Source organism: Manis pentadactyla, chromosome 2 (genome assembly GCF_030020395.1).
Source record: "Manis pentadactyla isolate mManPen7 chromosome 2, mManPen7.hap1, whole genome shotgun sequence".
Lineage (NCBI taxonomy): Eukaryota > Metazoa > Chordata > Mammalia > Pholidota > Manidae > Manis > Manis pentadactyla.
Genome location: NC_080020.1, coordinates 82,111,161 through 82,129,450, shown reverse-complemented (window position 1 = coordinate 82,129,450; position 18,290 = coordinate 82,111,161). Strand labels below are relative to the sequence as shown.

The following is an 18,290-nucleotide window of genomic DNA, read 5'->3' as shown; positions in this document are numbered from 1 at the left end:
CAAATGACTTTTCTGCATCCATGGAGGTTATCATATGGTTTTTATCCTTCCTTTTGTTAATGTGGTGTATCACACTGATTTGTGGATATTGAATCCCCCTTTCATCCCTGTAATATATCCCACTGGATGATGGTGAATGATCCTTTTAATGTATTTTTAAATTCAGTTTGCTAATATTTTGTTGAAGATTTTTGTGTTTATGTTCATCAGGGATATTCTATAATTTTCTTTTTTTTGTAGTGTCTTTGTCTGATTTTGGTATCTGCATAATGCTGGCCTTATAGAATGAATTGGAAGCAGTCCTTCAATTTCTATTTTTTGGAATAGTTTAATAAGGATCAGTATTAGCTCTTCTTTAAATGTTTAGTAGAAGCACTTGTAAAGCCATCTGGTCCTAGACTTTTGTTTGTTGGGAGTTTTTTTTTTTATTATTTATTCAACTTTGTTACTAACTTTAAACTAGTCAGTTCATATTTTCTATTTTTTTCTGGTTCTTTCTTAGAAGATTGTTTCTAGGAATTTATCAATTTCTTCTAAGGCTGTCCATTTTGTTGGCATATAGTTTTTTGTAAAAGCTACCTAGAATCCTTTGAATTTATGTGGTATTGGTTGTAACTTTTCCTCTTTTATTTCAGATTTTATTTATTTGAGTCCTCTTTGATTTTCTTGATGAGTGGCTAAAGGTTTATCAATTTTGTTTATCTTTTCAAAGAACCAGCTCTTAGTTTCATTGATCTTTTCCATGGTTTTCTTAGTCTCTACTTCATTTATTTCTGCTCTGACCTCTATTATTTCCCTCACTCTACAAACTTTGGGCTTTGTTCCTTTTCTAGTTCCTTTAGGTATAGGTTGGATTGTTTGATATTTCTCTTGTTTCTTAAAGTAGGTCTGTAATTCTATAAACTTCCACCTTAGAACTGCTTTTGCTATGACCCAAATATTTTGAACCATTGTGTTTTTGTTTTTGTTTGTCTCCATATATTTTTTTATTTCTTCATTGTCCCATTGGTTGTTTAGTAGTATGTTAGTCTCCACATGTTCGTGTTTTTTCCAGTTTTTTTTCTTGTGTTTGATTTCTAGTTTCATACCTTTGTGATCTGAAAAGATACAATTTTAACCTCCTAGATTTATTGGCACTTTTTTTGTGGCCTATCGTGATATATCCTGGAGATCATTCCATTTGCACTGGAAAAGAATGAGTATTCTGCTGATTTTGAATGGAATGTTCTGTATATATCTGTTAAGTTCATGTTGTCTAATGTTGTCATTCAAATCCTCTGTTTCTGTCTGAATGACCTATCTATTACTGTTTGTGGGGTGTTAAAGTTCCATACTATTATTGTATTATTGTCAATTTCTCCTTTTATGCCTGTTAATATTTGCTTCACATATTAGGTGCTCCGCTGTTGGGTACATAGATATTTACAATTGCTTTATCTTCTTGTTGGATTGATCCCTTTATCATTGTATAATTCCCTCCTTTGTCTCTTGTTACATTTTTGTGTTGGAAACTATTTTGTCTGTTATAGGTATAGCTACCCCAGCTTTTGGGGTCTTCCATTTGTGTGGCATTTTTTTTCATCTCTTCACTTTGTGACTTTTGGTCTGAAGTGAGTCTCTTGTAGGCAGCATATAGATGGGTCTTGTTTTTTCTTCTTATGCATTCAGCCATCTTTTGTCTTTCAAATGGAGTATCTAGTCAATTCACATTTAAAGTAATTATTGATAGGTATGTACTTATTGCCATTTTGTTAAGCATTTTCTGGTTGTTTCTTCATTCTTCTCTTTTCCTTTCTCTTGCTCTCTTTCCTTGTGAATTGATGACTTTTAGTGTTGGATTGGATTCCTTTAGTATGGTTGGATTCCTTTGTCTCTGATTTTTGTGTATCTAGTATAGATTTTTGGTTTGTGGTTACCATGAGGTTCATATGTAGTATCCTATATATAGCAGTCTATATTAGATTAATGGTTGCTTAAGTTTGAACACCTCCTAAAAGCACTACTTTGTTATTATTCCTACCACATGTTACGATGTAATTTACATCTTTTTGTGTATTCCCTGACTAATTTTTGTGTGTATAGTTGATTTTACTATTTAGGTCTTTTGAACGTCATACCAGCTTTATAAGTGATTGCTCTGTATGTTTGTTTTTACATGTTTAGTGGTGATGAACTCCTTTAACTGATGTTTATTTTGGAAGTTGTTCATCATTCCTTCAGTTCTGAATGACAATCGTGCCAGGTAGTGTATTCTCAGTTGTAGGTTTTTTGTAGTCAGCACTTCTGATATATCATGACTCTGCCTCTGGCTTGTCAAGTTTCTTCCAAAATACCAACTGAGAGCCTTTTGGGGTTTCCTCTGTGTGACTAGTTGCCATTCCCTTTCTGCCTTTAAGATTCTCTCTTTATCTTTAATATTTGCCATTTTAGCTATGATGTGTCTTAGTGTTGACCTCCTTGGGTTCATCTTGTTTGGGGCTCTCTGTGCTTTCTGGACTTGCATGTCTGTTTCCCTCCCCATATTAAGGAAGTCTTGCACCATTATTTCTTCAAATAAGCTTTCTGTTTTTCCTTTTTCTACTGTCCTTCTGGTACCCCTATTATGTGAATGTTGTTCCCCTTGTAGTTGTCGCAGAGATCTCTTAACATCTTCTCTTTTTTTTATAATTTTTTCTTTCTGCTAGTCAGCTTGGTTGCTTTCCATACCCTGTCTTCCAGATCACTGATCTATTTTATGCATCCTCTAATCTGCTCTTGATTCCTTGTAGTATATTTTTTATTCCGTTATTGTTTTCTTCATATCTGACTGGTTCTTTTTGATATTTTCTCTCTTTGTTGAAGTTCTCGGAGTTCATCCACCCTTCTATTCCATCCAGTGGGTATCTTTGTATATGACCATTACTTTGAACTCTTTGTCAGGTAGGTAGATCGCTTATCTCCGTTTGTTTTAGCAGTTTTTCTGGTGTTCTCATTCATTCTTTCATTTGGAATATATTCCTCTGCCTCCTCATTTTGTTTCACTCTCTTGCCAATGGGTTTCAGCCCCTGGCAAGTTCACTGTGGATTCAATGTGACCAAAGAAATTGACAACAAAACGTTCTTTGGGGTGAAAGGGTTTATTACCCAGCTTGTTTTCCCAGTGGTAGGTCGAGCACTAGTGTCTCTGCCTCCACCCAGAGCACTGGGCCAAGCTCTCCATATAGCACAATAATAGCCTATCAACAGGCCAGTTACATCATCAAGTGGTTTAAGTTCAGTGAGGATCCTGGCCATAGGAACCCCAACTTCCCCACATTCACTTTCCATGCTTGTTCCTGTGTGTTAAGGAGGCCAGTTATGCCCCCTGTTCTTGAAAGCAGTGGCCTTGTGTAACAGGCATCCTGTGGTGCCCAGAAGTTCACTAGAACCAGGTTCTCCAGGCATGTCCCCTATGTGGGCTGCACGCTCCCTTTGCAGCTCTTTTTCCACTGCTGCCAGTGGGCTGTTGGGCAAGACCAGTCCTTAGCCTAGATGTTCGCAATGACTGGTGTGTCTTCTGTGGTTGCACTGGTTTGCAAGTTTCACTCCCAGTGTGGCAAAAAGGCTCAGCTGTAGCCCCTGCTGGTACTGAGGGGGGTGGGGCCAGCCATGGCCAACCGGACAGCTGCATGTGTGCTCATGGGTGGGGCTAACCTCTCCCCTCCTCAGCATGGCAGTCAGTCTGTAGGAGTTGCCTGCCAGCTGAGGAAGGTGGGTTGGGAGGACCGAATCAGCAGGCAACACTGGGGGCAGGGCAAGTGGATCTGGAACAGTAGGTGAAGAGTGTAGAACTGGCTCCTGCAAGCATCCAGCCAGCTCGGCTGAAGGATGGCAAGAAAAATGGCACCTGCCCGCACTTCCACTTCCCGAGAAAGCTCCTGCAGATCCCCACCTCTCCAGCATGCGTTCCAAAGTTAATCAATAAATCTCTTTTATGTATAACTGAGGCACTTTGCAAACTACCGTTTCTGTGTTGGGCCTCAGACACACCAACACCACCGGAGTGAAGACAGCTCTCCTAGATTAAGCCCTGCTGATTTTCCAGGGCACCTGGAGTTAAGCCCTGCTGATTTTCAAAAGCAGACATTATGGGAGCTCGTCTTAGTGACAGGGAAGACCCCCAAGACCAGGTGTGCCGGGCGTGGGACTTCATCCCCTCACCCCTCTGCACTCCTTTCGCTCCTGCTCATGGGCTGGTCCGGGGAAAGGTTTGGATCCTGATCACAGCTCTGCCCCTCTGACCCTTCTCAGTATATCCTTCTCTTTGATGTCAGCTGTGGAAGGTCTGTCCTGCAGTCTTCGGGTGTTGTCAGAGTGAGCTGTCTTACGTGTAGCCGCTGCCTTGGTGTGTACGTGGGAGGAGATCATGGTGACCTTCCCAGAATCCCCTCCTGACGGTTGGCCATTTTAACAAGCTCCCAGGCGTTGCCAATGTTGCCGGTACTCTGAGTAGGGAGGACTCCGGAATTTCAGCGGATCCCCAGACCTGCAGCTTCGGCCTCATCTGGGAACTCATTAAAGGTCCAAATTATAGGCCTGGCTCAGACCTAATGAGTCAGAAACTCTGGGGGTGGGGCCCAGAGACCTGTTTTAACAAGGCCTTCAGGTGATTCTGATTCATGCTGAAGTATTAGAACCACTATCATATTTCCACATTAGAAAATTCAGTGTTTGCTAGGCATGAAGCAAAGTGGTGCTTACATTGTAGTTATCTGAAGCTCATTAAAAGAGAAACTGGACAAAGGAAAAAAATAAAACATTTAAGACTGAATGGTAGCTTGTGTTAAGTATTTTTCCATGAGAAAAGAATACAAAAATGATTATCACTGGGCTTCATAATCAGAGTACTTGTCTGTGAAGGCTCTTGCAAATGCATGTTGAATATAGGGGTCAGTGGGCACTAACACTGAGGTAAGAGAGATTTTGACCAACCTGCTGGATCTGGCATTGCACAGGACAGGAGTGCTTAAATTTTTCCAAGAGACTATTTAACAGTGAAGGATATATATATATATATACATACATATGTATATATATATGTATCTATGCTTGTTGGGCATACAGCAAATTACCCAAAACAACAGCTCAGGATTTTTCTTTTTAATCTTGTGTAATCTTAAAAATTCATACACATTTTGATTTATATCAAACCGATGCATGTTGCTTTGATATAAGTAACATTTTAAATCACCATCAAGATAAAAGGGGAGAGATGATGTTGTGTTGACTCTGTTAGACCCATAAAATTACTTGAAGAGATTTGGTACCAAATACCAAGATATGCGTCCATGCAGTTTCTCCTCTATCTTGGTGCTGCAGTATTTCAAGAACCCTGACTCAGAATACATGAAAATAGTGGCACCAGCTTGCCCGTGGTTTTAGGAGGTGTGTGAAGGTAATCATTGAGGAGAAGGCATGAAGGAGGTGTTTTTTTTCCCCAGTGTTTGGGAAACATTTGAGGTTTGTTTGCTGTTTGAGTGGGAGTTTTGAGAAGTACCTTCAAGTGGTTTTTTAAAAGAGAGCAGACAGGAAAGGTCTTTGATCTGTGCATCAGATAGTTTTACCGTTGGAGTAAATACAAAGAATTTTCAGTAATGAAAGATAATCCAAGAAATTCTGTATTCTACCACTCACACTGTCGTTTTCATCACATGTAAATGAAGGGTCTCCAGTGACTCAGCTCTGGCTATGGACTCTGTCACTCAGCATTCAAATGCCACTTCTTCACAGATCTTGTCATTACTCGAAGGCATTCAGTTTTGTTGTGAAGTTGTTGATCAAGAATGTTTAATCTCTAAAAAAATGATTGCACAATACATCAACTTTGTAAACCACACTGATTTAAGAGGACAGGGCTTTTCTTCATCTTAACCAGGTTTTTACCCCTTTTCATAATATTTGGGGTGGGGGAGACACAGAAACAACCAGACAATATAAAGCCTGAGTTTGAAAACTTTGATCAGAAGTGTCCTCAAGCAAAGCCAGCCAGCACTTCTATATAATCAAGAAATACTTCAAATTCACTCCCCATTTTATTACAGATGTGTGTATGGATATGAACAATCTTTGGTTTTTAAATAATATCTACCATTTGTAGTGTTCCATTGAATATACTGAGAAGCATACAAAGACTCTGTCAGGTGAGGGGAACAGGTTCAGGTAAGAGGATGCATTCAGGTATTATTCCAAAGCCTTTATCTGTTACCATCAGACCAGCTCTTTTGCCTCTCATAGATTTGGCACTATCAGAACACATGGATGTAATTTTTAGTCAATACAATACTTGTTTATTTTCAAAAACACATTTTATGAAAAAATTCCTTATCAGTGTTTTACTGTGATACATTGGAAATTAATGGCTTTAGAGACATCATTATTCAACGAAGACCAGTATGTTGGCCAAATCATTAATCACAGCATTTTCATTGCAAGTATAAGGTAAAGAACCTGACTAATCTCAGTCTCCTATGGACTCATATTTATTGAGCTCCAATGTGCCAGGTACCATGTTAGCACTCAGTACACAAAGGTGATCAAATGAGGCACAACCCCTGCTTAAATGGAAGTTATATTTTGGAAAGAGAACAATCAAATAAGTACAGAATTACAAAGTCTAATAAATGCAATAAAGGAAAGGTCCTTTGAGAACACAACAGAAAGACTTGCCCTCATGAGGACTGGGATGCACAGGATGCACCTGGCAGGGTTTCCCTGGGGAAATCACCTCTTCACTAAGATCTGGAGGACAAATAGGACAGGGGAAGAGAGTGTATTGGGAAGCTGCCTGGGCAGAGGAGCCACATGTGCAAAGGCCCTGAGGTAGTAGAGAGCATGGGAAAATTAAAGGGATAGAAAGGAGGCCAGTGTGGCCTGCAAGCTGACAGTCCCCAACAGAGTGGCAGGCGCCAGGCTGCACCGCAGAGCCTCATAGCCAGGCTGTCATATGGGGCTGATCCTAAGACCAATGGCAAGTTTTAGGAGAGGACTGACAGGATTAAATGTACAGTTTTGCAAGATTACACCAGCTGAAGAGTTGAGAATAGGCTGGGCCAGGGGGTATTGCTGGGTTCAGATGAGGGCTGATGGTAGCCTGCGCTCTGGCAATGGAGACGTGAAGTGGGTGGTCCCCAGAGGTATGTAGAAAGGCGATTTTACAGGATTTGATGATGGACTAGAAATGGGAATGAGAGAAAAGGAAAATCAATGATGACCCCCCCAGACCCACCTGCAAGGATATCTGGTGATTTTAACTGTGACTGAGGTCTCTTACGTCTTTGTCATCAGTAATGACAAAAGCAGACTCAGATTTTTCTGCCAAATGCTATTAACTGTTCTACGGTGGTTCTGAAATACGTGTTGAAGGAGGTATGTTGTACGTATTTGCTTTCTTGTTACCATAATGATCCTGGCCTTGACTCATTTTAATTGCTAAAAAAGTCTCATGATTTTTCATTTAAAAAGAAAGGTTGATTTTACCATATATTAGGAGGGGTGTTTTCATTGTTATTTCTTGGAGTTTTTCTTCCATAAGATATCAGAATTTATTTATACTGTATAACTTATAAAATCAATCAATAAAATGATTGAAATCAATGTATTAAATAGTTACCAAGGTAAGCCTTACACTGCTAAGACTGACCAGCTGCTGTGAGCAACTCCCCAACTATGGCTTGTGGAAGAACATCATCTTTGTGGCCAGGCTTTCTGGCAGAAAGTCCTGGGGACCATGACATGTCACTCACCTCACTCAATTTCAGGCTGTTCTCAATTTCCTTCAACTTGTTTATTTTCACAGATTTTGAAATTCTATTTCAAACTTCCAATTTTTAGCCATCAATCTAAATTCTCAGTTGCACATATAGTTTTCCCAACATTTTATTATAAAAGTTTTCAAATATAAAGAAGAGTTAGAAGAACTGTAAGTAAACATGCACAAACCCACCACCTAGGTTCTATAATCAACAGTTTGTTTACCTGTATGTCTGTTCTATATACCCCTCAATTCATCCATCAGTTCACCTTTGGTAGATTTTAAACTTAAGTTGCAAACATCAGGACATTTCACCCCTTGGTACTTTAGCATGCACGTTATTAACTAGAGTTTAATATTTGTTTTCAGGTTTTTCTCTTTTTTTAAATAAAAAGCTGCATATAGTGAAATGCACAAATCTTAAGTATAGCATTCCTTGAGTTTTGACAAATGCATATACCTCTGTAACCCAGACCTGATCAAGATGCCAGGCGTTACCCTCCCAAAAGTTCCCTCCTGCCTTTTCTCAGTTATCCCTGCTTCCACTTCTATCCTTTCCAACTGAGGCCCCACTGCTCTGAGTTATTTGACCATACATTAGTGTCATCTGTTCTAGGGCTTCATACAGGGTCTATTATTTTGTGTTTGGCTTCTTTTACTCATTGTAATGCTGTGAGGTTTATCCATGTTGTATGTATCAGTAATTTTTTCCTTTTTCCTTTTTATTGCTTAACAGTATTGCATTGCATCCACCTACCATTGTGTTTCCTTGTGGATGAACTTCTGGGAAGTTTTCTCATTTGGGGCTCCTTTAAACATTCTTAGACAAGTCTTTCTATGAATATATGCTTTCGTTTCTCTTGGGTGAATACTCAGGAGTGGAACTGAATGTTGGGGAGCTGGGTCATGGGGTAGGTGCAAGTTTAATGGTCTAAGAAACCACCAGACATTTTTTCATAGTGGTTGTCCAGTTTCACCCTGCCTCCAGCAGTGTGTGACAGCTCCAGTTTTATATTCTTGACAAAATTTCATTTTAGTTTTAGACATTCTGTTGGATGGGTAGAGAAAATTTAATTTTTAAATGATTATTCTTTAAGAATAAAATAATAAAATGTCCCTTAAATCATCACATACATACAGAATTTGTAGTGCTTTTTAAACAGCCAAGCATGATCAGGTGCTTGTAAACAAAGCATTGAGCACAAGGAGAGTAACATTTGTGGGAACCTATGGTATTGTAATTAAAAGTTTGACATAAATTTTTTCTCCCCAAAACAAGCTGTGAGCTTCCAAGGACTTGCTAAAAAATCCCAGCTTTGAGCTCTGGCAAGAGAGACACAGGCCAAGGCCAGCAGCATGCGCACTGCAGAAGCTTGGCACTAAAGCCTGTGGGTTCCCCGGGACACAAAGTATAAAAATTCCCAGTCATTACTGCATGCGGACACAGTCTACCCTTGAAGCTTTCTTTTACAAAAGAAAAAACAAAAAAACTACACTCTGGAGGGATTGGCTGACACGAGGGACATTGAATTATAATTTCCTTGCTTTAGCATGCATGTGATAAAATCTCTCACATAAACCCTCTTACTTAAACTTTCCCCAAAATTTCAAAGAAAATTATGTTTCAAACAGATGTCCTGCACAGACCCAGGGTCTAATGTCCTCAGACCTGTTTAACAAGCCTGGGCCTTCCCTCCTGGGGCCTCACTCTAGAGAGCAATGTGACAAAGAAGATGTGGCTTTAGGGCCAGAGGAAGCTGAGAAATCAGGCTTTGCCGCACTAGCTGGGAGGCTCTGGCGAGTCCCTTACCTGGCACAGCCCTCTTCCTCTGCCGAGGGTGGTGTGATGACTGGGCTGTGAATGTAAAGCCGCCAGCACATGGCCGGGCCCTCTCTCCTCTGCCCCACCCCTGCAGGTGCCCGGGCCCCTGAGCCCCCCTGGCTGCCGGCCAGATGACAGGGCCACTCATTCCCGGTTTATTTCCTCAAAGTGCTTGACTGAACATTGTAAGGAAATGGTTTTAGTGGAATCATTCTTACCAAGTTATAAATGACTGGTGGGTTCAGACATCCAAGGAGAAAATTTGAAGTCTAATAAATTTTCATCTAAGTGGCTCCTTAGCTGTAAAGAGGGTATTCAGAAGAGGCACACAGTCTGTAGACACACACTGATAAGACCTAGCTCTGCTGGGGGTGCCGGGTGAAAGGTCCCCAGGTGCTGGGGTGCCAGGTGAAAGGTCCCCAGGTGCTGGGGGTGCTGGGTGAAAGGTCCCTAGGTGCTGGGGGACCAGGGTAAAGGCCCTCAGGTGCTGCTCTTGCCACAGAGAATCAGGAAGTGGATCCCAGGCAGCAGACGCTGACACAGCCCTGCCAAGCCTGCCTTGGAAGCCCGTGACAGTGGGCAGAGGGGTACTGCCAGTGCTGTGGGTCAGGGCAGAGAAGTAGATTCAGGGGCTGCGGGGCTGGAGAGCACGTGGCGTGTTCTGCTCAGAAAGGGCCAAAGGCATGTGGGGAAAGACAGACCAGAACCACCCCAGCCAATGCCTGGTGCCTCTGTCCCCTCATCCCTCTTCTCGAGGGGCCGGGGCATATTTTCATCCCAAAGCCAGGTGGGTTGTGCCTCTTGTACCTTGGGCTTCATCTGGTTCCCCCCAGACAGAACACAAAGCCCTTGACCCTCCCGGGAGCACCACAGTGCCATGGGCCAGCCTGTGAGGGCTAACAGAAGACAAGAAAGGGATTTTGTGTGTAACCTGGGAGCCACAGGACTCTGGTCACAGGACAGATGTACTGTGATTCAGAGGGCAAAGCTAGGTATTTAAAAATCACTTGTTTTGAACCAAAGCTGATTGAGAAAAGAATGTGCAAGGCAAAAGTGCCGACTCGGTGTGGCATCAGAGATGCACACTGCGCTCGCAGCTTTGTAGCAAATGGTCTTTGCAGAGGAAAAACATTAGATAGTTGTTCACAGAAGAAATAAAAAGGCCTCGTAATTGTGGGATAAATGAGTCACAGCCCTTGGGCACAGTAAGACCAAGAACTCAAGCAGGCTAGCCATGTAATTGTTTCTTTAGTTACGTGGAATGAACTGTTCAAATAATTCATAGAAAACCCTAATTTTAATACTTCAATTTTACATGATTATTTTTCAGTGGTTCAGTCAAGCTGGACCATTTTACCTGTATCTGATACATAGGAACTTCTGGCTGTTGCATGCTGCTAAGCCATCCTAACCTTCCTTCACACACAGTCCTACACACTCACCTGTTCTTGTTTCTCAGCATAACTGACCCCCGTTCATTGAATGACTACAAATGTTTGATGTGCTGAGTAACTGGAAGTAGGTGGATTTAGCAGCAAAGCAGAACGATCATAAATGTGATAGAGCTAGGTACACCAAACTAGCAGTGTTTTAGTCCGTTATAAACACAAAAAAGTGCAGAACCCCGAAGAAGGCATATTTATGATTTCTAGTGTTAATGACTTCATCATTTGACAGATTCTTATTGAGCATTAGCTCACAAAAATAATGAGAAAGAGCTAGGTGCTAAACTGCATCTAAAGTTCAGATCTCATTGTGAAGAAATATTCTATAAATTGTTTATAATTTGCAGAGCATTTGGAGAGGTTTTTAGGAAGGTTTTATAAGTCCTAGGCTTAAATTTAGATTATGTTACAGAAGAATTTTATAACGTCTTAAATATAAATAGGTTATATATTAACCTTATAAAAATCTTAAACGTTGTTATAGCTTTTTGTGTCTCCACATTTCTGTGGACTGTCAGAATGAGGACAGCTGTCTGGAGATTTAGGTGTCCTCTTAGGAAGTACAGCCCCTGGGCCTCTTCCTGCTGTCGGGCTCAGTCATTCTGTAAGGGTCTGAATGTAATAGTGCATTTGCTATATTACCACCAGTGCACATCTTTCCTCTGTTTATATTATCTATGCAACTTCTTGCTTTCTTAAAGTATTCGGGGATTTTTAATGAAATTGTTTGCCTGGAAATGTAGCTAATACCATATTTAAAATCTCTTCCTTTTTTACCAAACTTTTGAACAATTTTAGATTCACAAGTTTCATCGCGATTCAGGAGACAATTCTCAGACAGGTGAGAATACGTCAACTTCACTCTTACACATTTAGGTGGCATTTGTGGATTCAAGTCTATAAATCACACCGAAAAAAATCTAGATTTGATAATCAGCACCCCAGAACTTGGATTGCTAAATTCTGAGTGCTGAGATCGGAAGGTTGAAGAGCCACAGTAAAAGTAGAATCCCTTGAAAAGTTTGGAACCTTCATTCGTGGCAACATTTTCTACTGAACGCCTTCCCCATCTTGTTTTTATTTTGGGTGCTGGAGACCATGTAGAGCAGATACACCCAAAATAGAGTGGCCTGGAAGTCCGGGGGAGACACACTGCTGTCAGAGCCTGAGGCAGCCTTCCCATTCTCCACAGCAGTGGCGGTGTGGGTGGGTCTTGGCCTGGAAGACCAGAGCACCAAGTCGCCACTGCAGCACCCCATTCCCTCATCTCACATGCTGGCCACGACTCTGACTGACGCTTGGTTTCCTCAGCCATAAAATGAGCTGGCTGTACCTGGTGACTTCTACATCTGATCCTTAGAGGGAAAAATCAGCCTGCTACCAAAGATTTAAAGTTCTAGTTACTGCACACACACAACATATTCTCTCTGGTTTGTGGCTTTCCCAGCCACTAAAGCATAAAGTCAGACCCTGGGCTAATTATTTAGTTCCTCTTCTTGATTCTAGTATGGGCCATATTTTAGGCAAAGCCAGAAAGGTTTCATTTGAGCTTCAGTTTCTTCATTTGTAAAATGAATTAACAATACCCATCTCATTGTTACGAGAATTCAAGCAGAAAATGTATATGATATGTAGGCATTTAACTGTTGGGTATCCTCCTGCCAACCCTACCCCCAACTCCACCTTTCTCAGATGTTTTTATTTTTTATAACACTACCAGCAAGAGTATTATTTTAACTAACTTATGAGGTTATGGGTGCCAAAAACTGTAGCAAGCATTTTCCTGTCTCTTATGGTGCCCACCATTGCCTTGCAATAAATACTAACAGAACATTGATAAATTGAAACCTTCCCTTCTTGAGAAGCTCTGGCTCCACCAGTTACTAGCTCTTTGACCTGAGCTACCTACATAATCTCTCCAAGTTTAAATTTCCTCATCTATAAAATAGAGACCATACTATGTATCTTTTATAATTGTTGTAATGATCAAATAAGATAATTACTACATTCTAAGGAAATATTAAAGCATAACGGTGCATAGTAGGTCCTCAGTAAGTCATAGCTATTTTTTTTTAATTGGTGACACTGTATCCCTTTTTACTACTGAGTATAACTATTTAAATCTCCTTTATCCTTCTTTCCTGTTTTTTAAATCATTCCACAAGCAGCTGTTGAGAGAATGAATAATGAATCCTTTGATTTAAATGACCTTCATTGAAGAATTTCTCCAAACTTTTAATCATCTCTGTTGCTATCGATGCCCTTAATTTCAACTGAAATTAAATCAGGAAGAGTGAACATTACCCATCTTTGAATAATTTATAATAAATGATTTATAATTCAACCAGCCTGGGCTACAACTGTGAGACTAACCTCTTCCTTATTGTAGTTTTATTTAGAAACTATTTTGAGGAATTCTTGTGTTCCTCAATCTTGAATTTAATTTTAAGTCTTTAATAAATTCAATGTATTATCTAGTAAACAGATGTTGAGAACAGATATGATCATGAAGTCTCTGAACAGACTAACAACAAACACCTCGTGAGTGACCACTACCAGTTCTCAGGTTTGAGACACCATGTGATCTTAATATCACTTAAAGTGCCATTACCTATAGGTGTCTTTATAAAGAAATACTGAAACTCATATCCAAGGCCTAGAAAATTATTAAGGCAGAGTCTGAAAGATGAAATTAGGCAAAGGAAAATACTTCAAGTTAGATCATTTAAGACTCTGTGTCTCTGGGATTCAGATTAACTCTATGATAATTCTGTCTTTGACTTCATGCTGTATACATATAGGTCAGGTTTAGTTATTTAACCTTTTTTTAATTGATCAGATATGTTAGAACTCTAAAGTAAATGGTTAAAAAGGTGACCTAGAAAAGTAAGACATATTATGAGGTGAAAACAGAAAGTGGAACAATATTATGACATGATCCCATGTATGCCTTAAAAAGGTGTCAGTGTGGGTGAGCAGGTGTCAGTAGCCAGCGTGGGCTACATGCGTACTAAGCAGGCACCGTTCTAGGTGCTATCCATGGATTAACTCATTCGCATCTCACAGCAGCCCACAAACAAGATGTTTTAGCTGTCCCGACTTTACAGGTGCGGATCCTGAGGCACAGAGAAGTGGGTTCCCAAGGTTGCACAGATACTAAAATGCATAGTGGAGACTGGAATTTTGGTGATTTGGCTCTGGTTCTCTTAACTACTGTGTTCTCTTGTTATCTTTTTCAGTATATTGAGACAATTTTTGAGAAAGCATTTATCACACCTTTGTTTCTTTCTTGGAGTATGATCATTCATTGGTGTCTGGCAAATGCATTTTCCCTGCTGGAATCTGCCTGTCTGTCTCCTGTCTTAGCACAATTAGGAGCAATTCTGTGTTACAGTTAAATTTCTCTCCTTGATCATGTGTTACTCCTGCAAGAAGCAAACCCCCTGAAAAAAAACATGTTTCTGAAGCCAACTCTGCTTCCTTGGCATTTTTACCCCTTGGTCCTCACTGTGGCACGCACTGTTTGCTTAGATCTTGCATTAATGTGACAGCACATTCTGAGTGTTAAACTCAAAGTCTGCAAAGACTTATGTAGAGTTCAGTGTTTTTCCCTCAGAAAACGGGGACAAGGTGAGAGGTATTGTTGGAAATTGTTGGAATTACAAAACTGCTTTTTATTTTCTTCCTTCCTGAGATTAGCAGTGTACATCACTTGATAAAATAATACCCACAGAACCAAGAAGACCATCTAGAGGTCTGACTTCTCAGAGGGGCCTAAAATTGGCCCAGATTAGTTTCTCAAATAAATACATAAATGCAACACCTATGGATTTCACTCATATTTTATTTCCCCAAATAGCCCTGTGAACCCAGAAAAATTTCCCAAATTGTAATGTTGATTTTCAAAAAGATATCTTATTAATGGGACTAAATAGTGGTTGATAATAAGCCCCATTACCATGACGTGATGCACTGTCACACACATGCGTGCACACACACACACAGACATCATTCTTCAGCTACTATGACTGATAATTCTGTGTGTTAGTGATTTGAAGAGAAAGTGGTTTACTATTTCCATAAAATACTTATGAAAGTATTTTACAGTGCTTAAAAAGTTAACTTTTCTTTGGCGATGGAGAAAAATGTGTCTATGCTTCACCTGTGAATAAGCTGAAAACTAATCACTCTCAATTACTAATCTGAAATCCTTAGAGCCTCATTCATGCAGGTACAAGAACAGGAGGAAAGAATCCATTGATGTGAAATCAATATCGTCTCGAAGCAGTGATGGTAAGAAGTTTTTCAGATTTCCTTGACCTTTTTAAAGTGTAGAAAATGACAGAGGAATATATTAAAGAATTTGTCAGCATATATACAAAACCCCAAGGAGTAGAATTTCAAGTAAACTGGCTTTTTCCCCATAGGCTGAAATCGTTTAGGCCTTTTTGTTCTCTACTTCTTATAGTCTTTGTCTTCTCTTTGAAATGATTCCAGGCTTGTTCCTTGATAGCCTAGAGAGTGTCGGGCCACAGAACTGCTGGGGCAGCTCAGAGTTTCAAGCGCAGCATCACCCACAGGGGCGAATGGTAGAGGGGGCCAGAGTCCAGGCCTCCCATTCCCAATGCAAACCCAGTTTTCAGTATACCTGTTACACATCCTTACTTTCCCTTAATAAAATGTTAGAAACTGTGAGACAGAATTTTGGAAAGTGTTCCTGTTCTGCAAAGCAGAATTTAGCAAAACACGTTTTGAATTCAGTCAATCAGACCTAAGTAACAATTGGATTTACAGGAAGATGGGGAAGTCAAAGATGATTCTGAAATTTCATTCCTAGGTGTCTGGGAAGATAAGAGGAATATTGACAGAACTAGGAAAGGCTCTGTGTATGGGTTGAGGAGGAGATGAGTTTTCATTTATTGGAGATGCTAAGGAAGCTAAAATGCATGACTGGTACTCAAGGCTGGAGATGTAGATCTGGGAGTCTGAGAGGTGACGGATGAAGCTGTGAACAGAGGAAGGGGGTACGTGTGAGGGAGTGTAATGAAAGACCAGAGAGTCTAGATCGAAGGCTGGAAGGTACACCTTCAGTGAGATGGGAGGAGGAGGAACAGGACCACCAAAGAGGACAGGAGAGCTGGGGATGAGCATGTGGGTACAGGGCCACTAAGAGCAGTGAACCAAGAGCAAGACAGCGGCAAATAAAAAGAGACGGCCCGCAGTGTCAGGTGCTGCGGAGAGGAGAGAGCTTAAAAGCTGAGAACAGACTAATGGACTTCACTTATTCTTTTAGTTTTTAATTGGCAAATGGGAGGACAGATCCTAGGGACTTAAGGATGGGCCATGGTTAGTGACTATGATAGAAAGAAGTGGGGTGGAACTTAAGAGGATATGTAGGAAGGCAAGGGGAGGACTTTGTAATCCTTCAGGTCACAGCGGAAACTGAGTGAGAGGGAAGTGGCTGACCTGGCACGGACTGAAGACCCCAGACGTAGGCGGATACCTCATAGTGGAAGCTGGCTGCATCACAGGGCACGCCAGGGATGGGAACCAAGAATGTAAAGAAAGGAAGTAAAGAAGAAATAGTTCAGATGGATTGAGAATGTAGGTAGAACATTTTAGATGGGAAGGATGATGGATAAAGAATTCATTTCCAGAGTTTGAGATGGGCGCACCCTCTCCCCAGAGCGTGGGGGAGGCAGAGGCTGGCGAGCGTGGAGGGCTCTGCGGCGGCGGCTCTGGCCGCAGCGGGGCAGACGGGCTCCGCCAGTACCGGCTCCATTAGTGACCCCATCCGTACACGTGGGTCCGGTCCCTCCTGCCTGCCTCGCAGAATGCTGCTGAGAGTAGTGCTTCTCAAAAAAGTAAAATTATGTTAAAATGAAAGTTTCTACAGATTAAAGCTGGGACCACCATGGGTTCTGGGTGGTGAGAACCCAGAGAGGCAGGGAAGTGGTGTTCACGCTGCGTGGGCTCACTCCCCTGCCACCACCCTAACCGTGGACTGGGCCTCCATCCGGATACAAGGCCGACAGCCGAGGAGTGAAAGTGCTGGAACTACCATTTTGGGCTTTAGTGACCCGTGGGAAGGAGAGTTCTGGGGGATCATGAGGCTGATGGGGTGGGGACTCAGGGTCCCATCAACATTGAAATTCCCCTTGTGGCCCTGGGACTCAGAAAGCCTTCCTGCCGTCCGAGTTCCAGGCCAGACCGCCCTTTCTGGACTCTGGCAAGTGGTAGCTGAGCCCTGAGCCTTCTAGGATTAAGAGATGAGTGAATTCATTGCTTAACGGGGTTCGGGTGACAGCAGTCCTGCGAGAACCATGCTCGCAGCTGGTGAAGGGCCCTGTTGCTGCACTCAGCCAAGCCGAACCATCAAACCAGACAGAACTCTCTTGACTTTCCCCAGCACCGAGCCTGCAGAATCGTCGCTGTCCGTCCACAGCCAGGATCCACTCCATGACCATCGAGGCCCCCATCACAAAGGTGGGCTGCAGCTTCTGCGGTCAGGGTCACCCAGCGCTGGGCTATGTTCCGGGGATAAAGTGAGGAATGACATATACTGACACTGAGTTTGCAGCCTAGTGGAAGAAACAGATGTGAAACACACATAAATAAATATGTAGTGATAAATTACAGTGACTGCTGTTAAGGAAAATGGTAGGGTTCTTTGAGAGAAAATAGATTAGAGCCCCATTCAGGTTGTGTGAGATGGGTGATCAGGGAGGGTCTCTCTGTGGAGGAAGTGATGTGGAAGTGAGGACGGCCTGAAGCAGGCAGAGATGTCAGGGGAAGAGCAGGGAAGGGGGTCTGGGCAGCAGGCACAGCAAGGGGCGAAGCGCTGAAGCAGGAAAGGGGGACTCGAGCATTTGCAGACCTGGAAGCAAGTCAGGGTGGCCGAAGCCCAGAGAGCAGAGGGGAGGGCGGTGACACGGAGTTGGGCAGGCTCAGTCATTCCGGCCTTTTGGGCCGTAAGAAGTTCATGTTTTCGTTTACGTGCAATGGAAGCCACTAAAAGTTTAAAGAGGGGAGTAACGTGATCAAGTATGTTTAATGAAAAGAACACCTAGTTGCCGTGCAGGGAACAGACAGAAGATGGCAAGAGGGAAAGAGAAGAGGCCAGTTAGGGGGCTTTTCCAGAATTCCAGGCAAGACATGGTGTTGGCTGTACTGGAATTATAGCTTGGAAATGGAGAGAAATGAATAGACCACAGAATGTTCAGGCATAGAATCCATTTGACTTAGTGATGAATTA

At 41.8% G+C, this 18,290-nt stretch overlaps 1 protein-coding gene across 5 annotated transcripts in view; it reads left to right on the top strand.

Annotated features, from left to right (window-relative positions):
- PDE8B (phosphodiesterase 8B) overlaps positions 1 to 18,290 on the top strand; it is a 265,564-nt gene that overhangs the window by 229,772 nt on the left and 17,502 nt on the right. For all 5 annotated transcript variants that reach the window (XM_036914124.2, XM_036914122.2, XM_036914127.2 and 2 more), the window contains 3 exons: positions 11,834 to 11,876; positions 15,251 to 15,328; positions 17,445 to 17,521. In XM_036914124.2, coding sequence (XP_036770019.1) covers positions 11,834 to 11,876; positions 15,251 to 15,328; positions 17,445 to 17,521 — 198 coding nt within the window. The remainder of the gene's footprint in view (positions 1 to 11,833; positions 11,877 to 15,250; positions 15,329 to 17,444; positions 17,522 to 18,290) is intronic.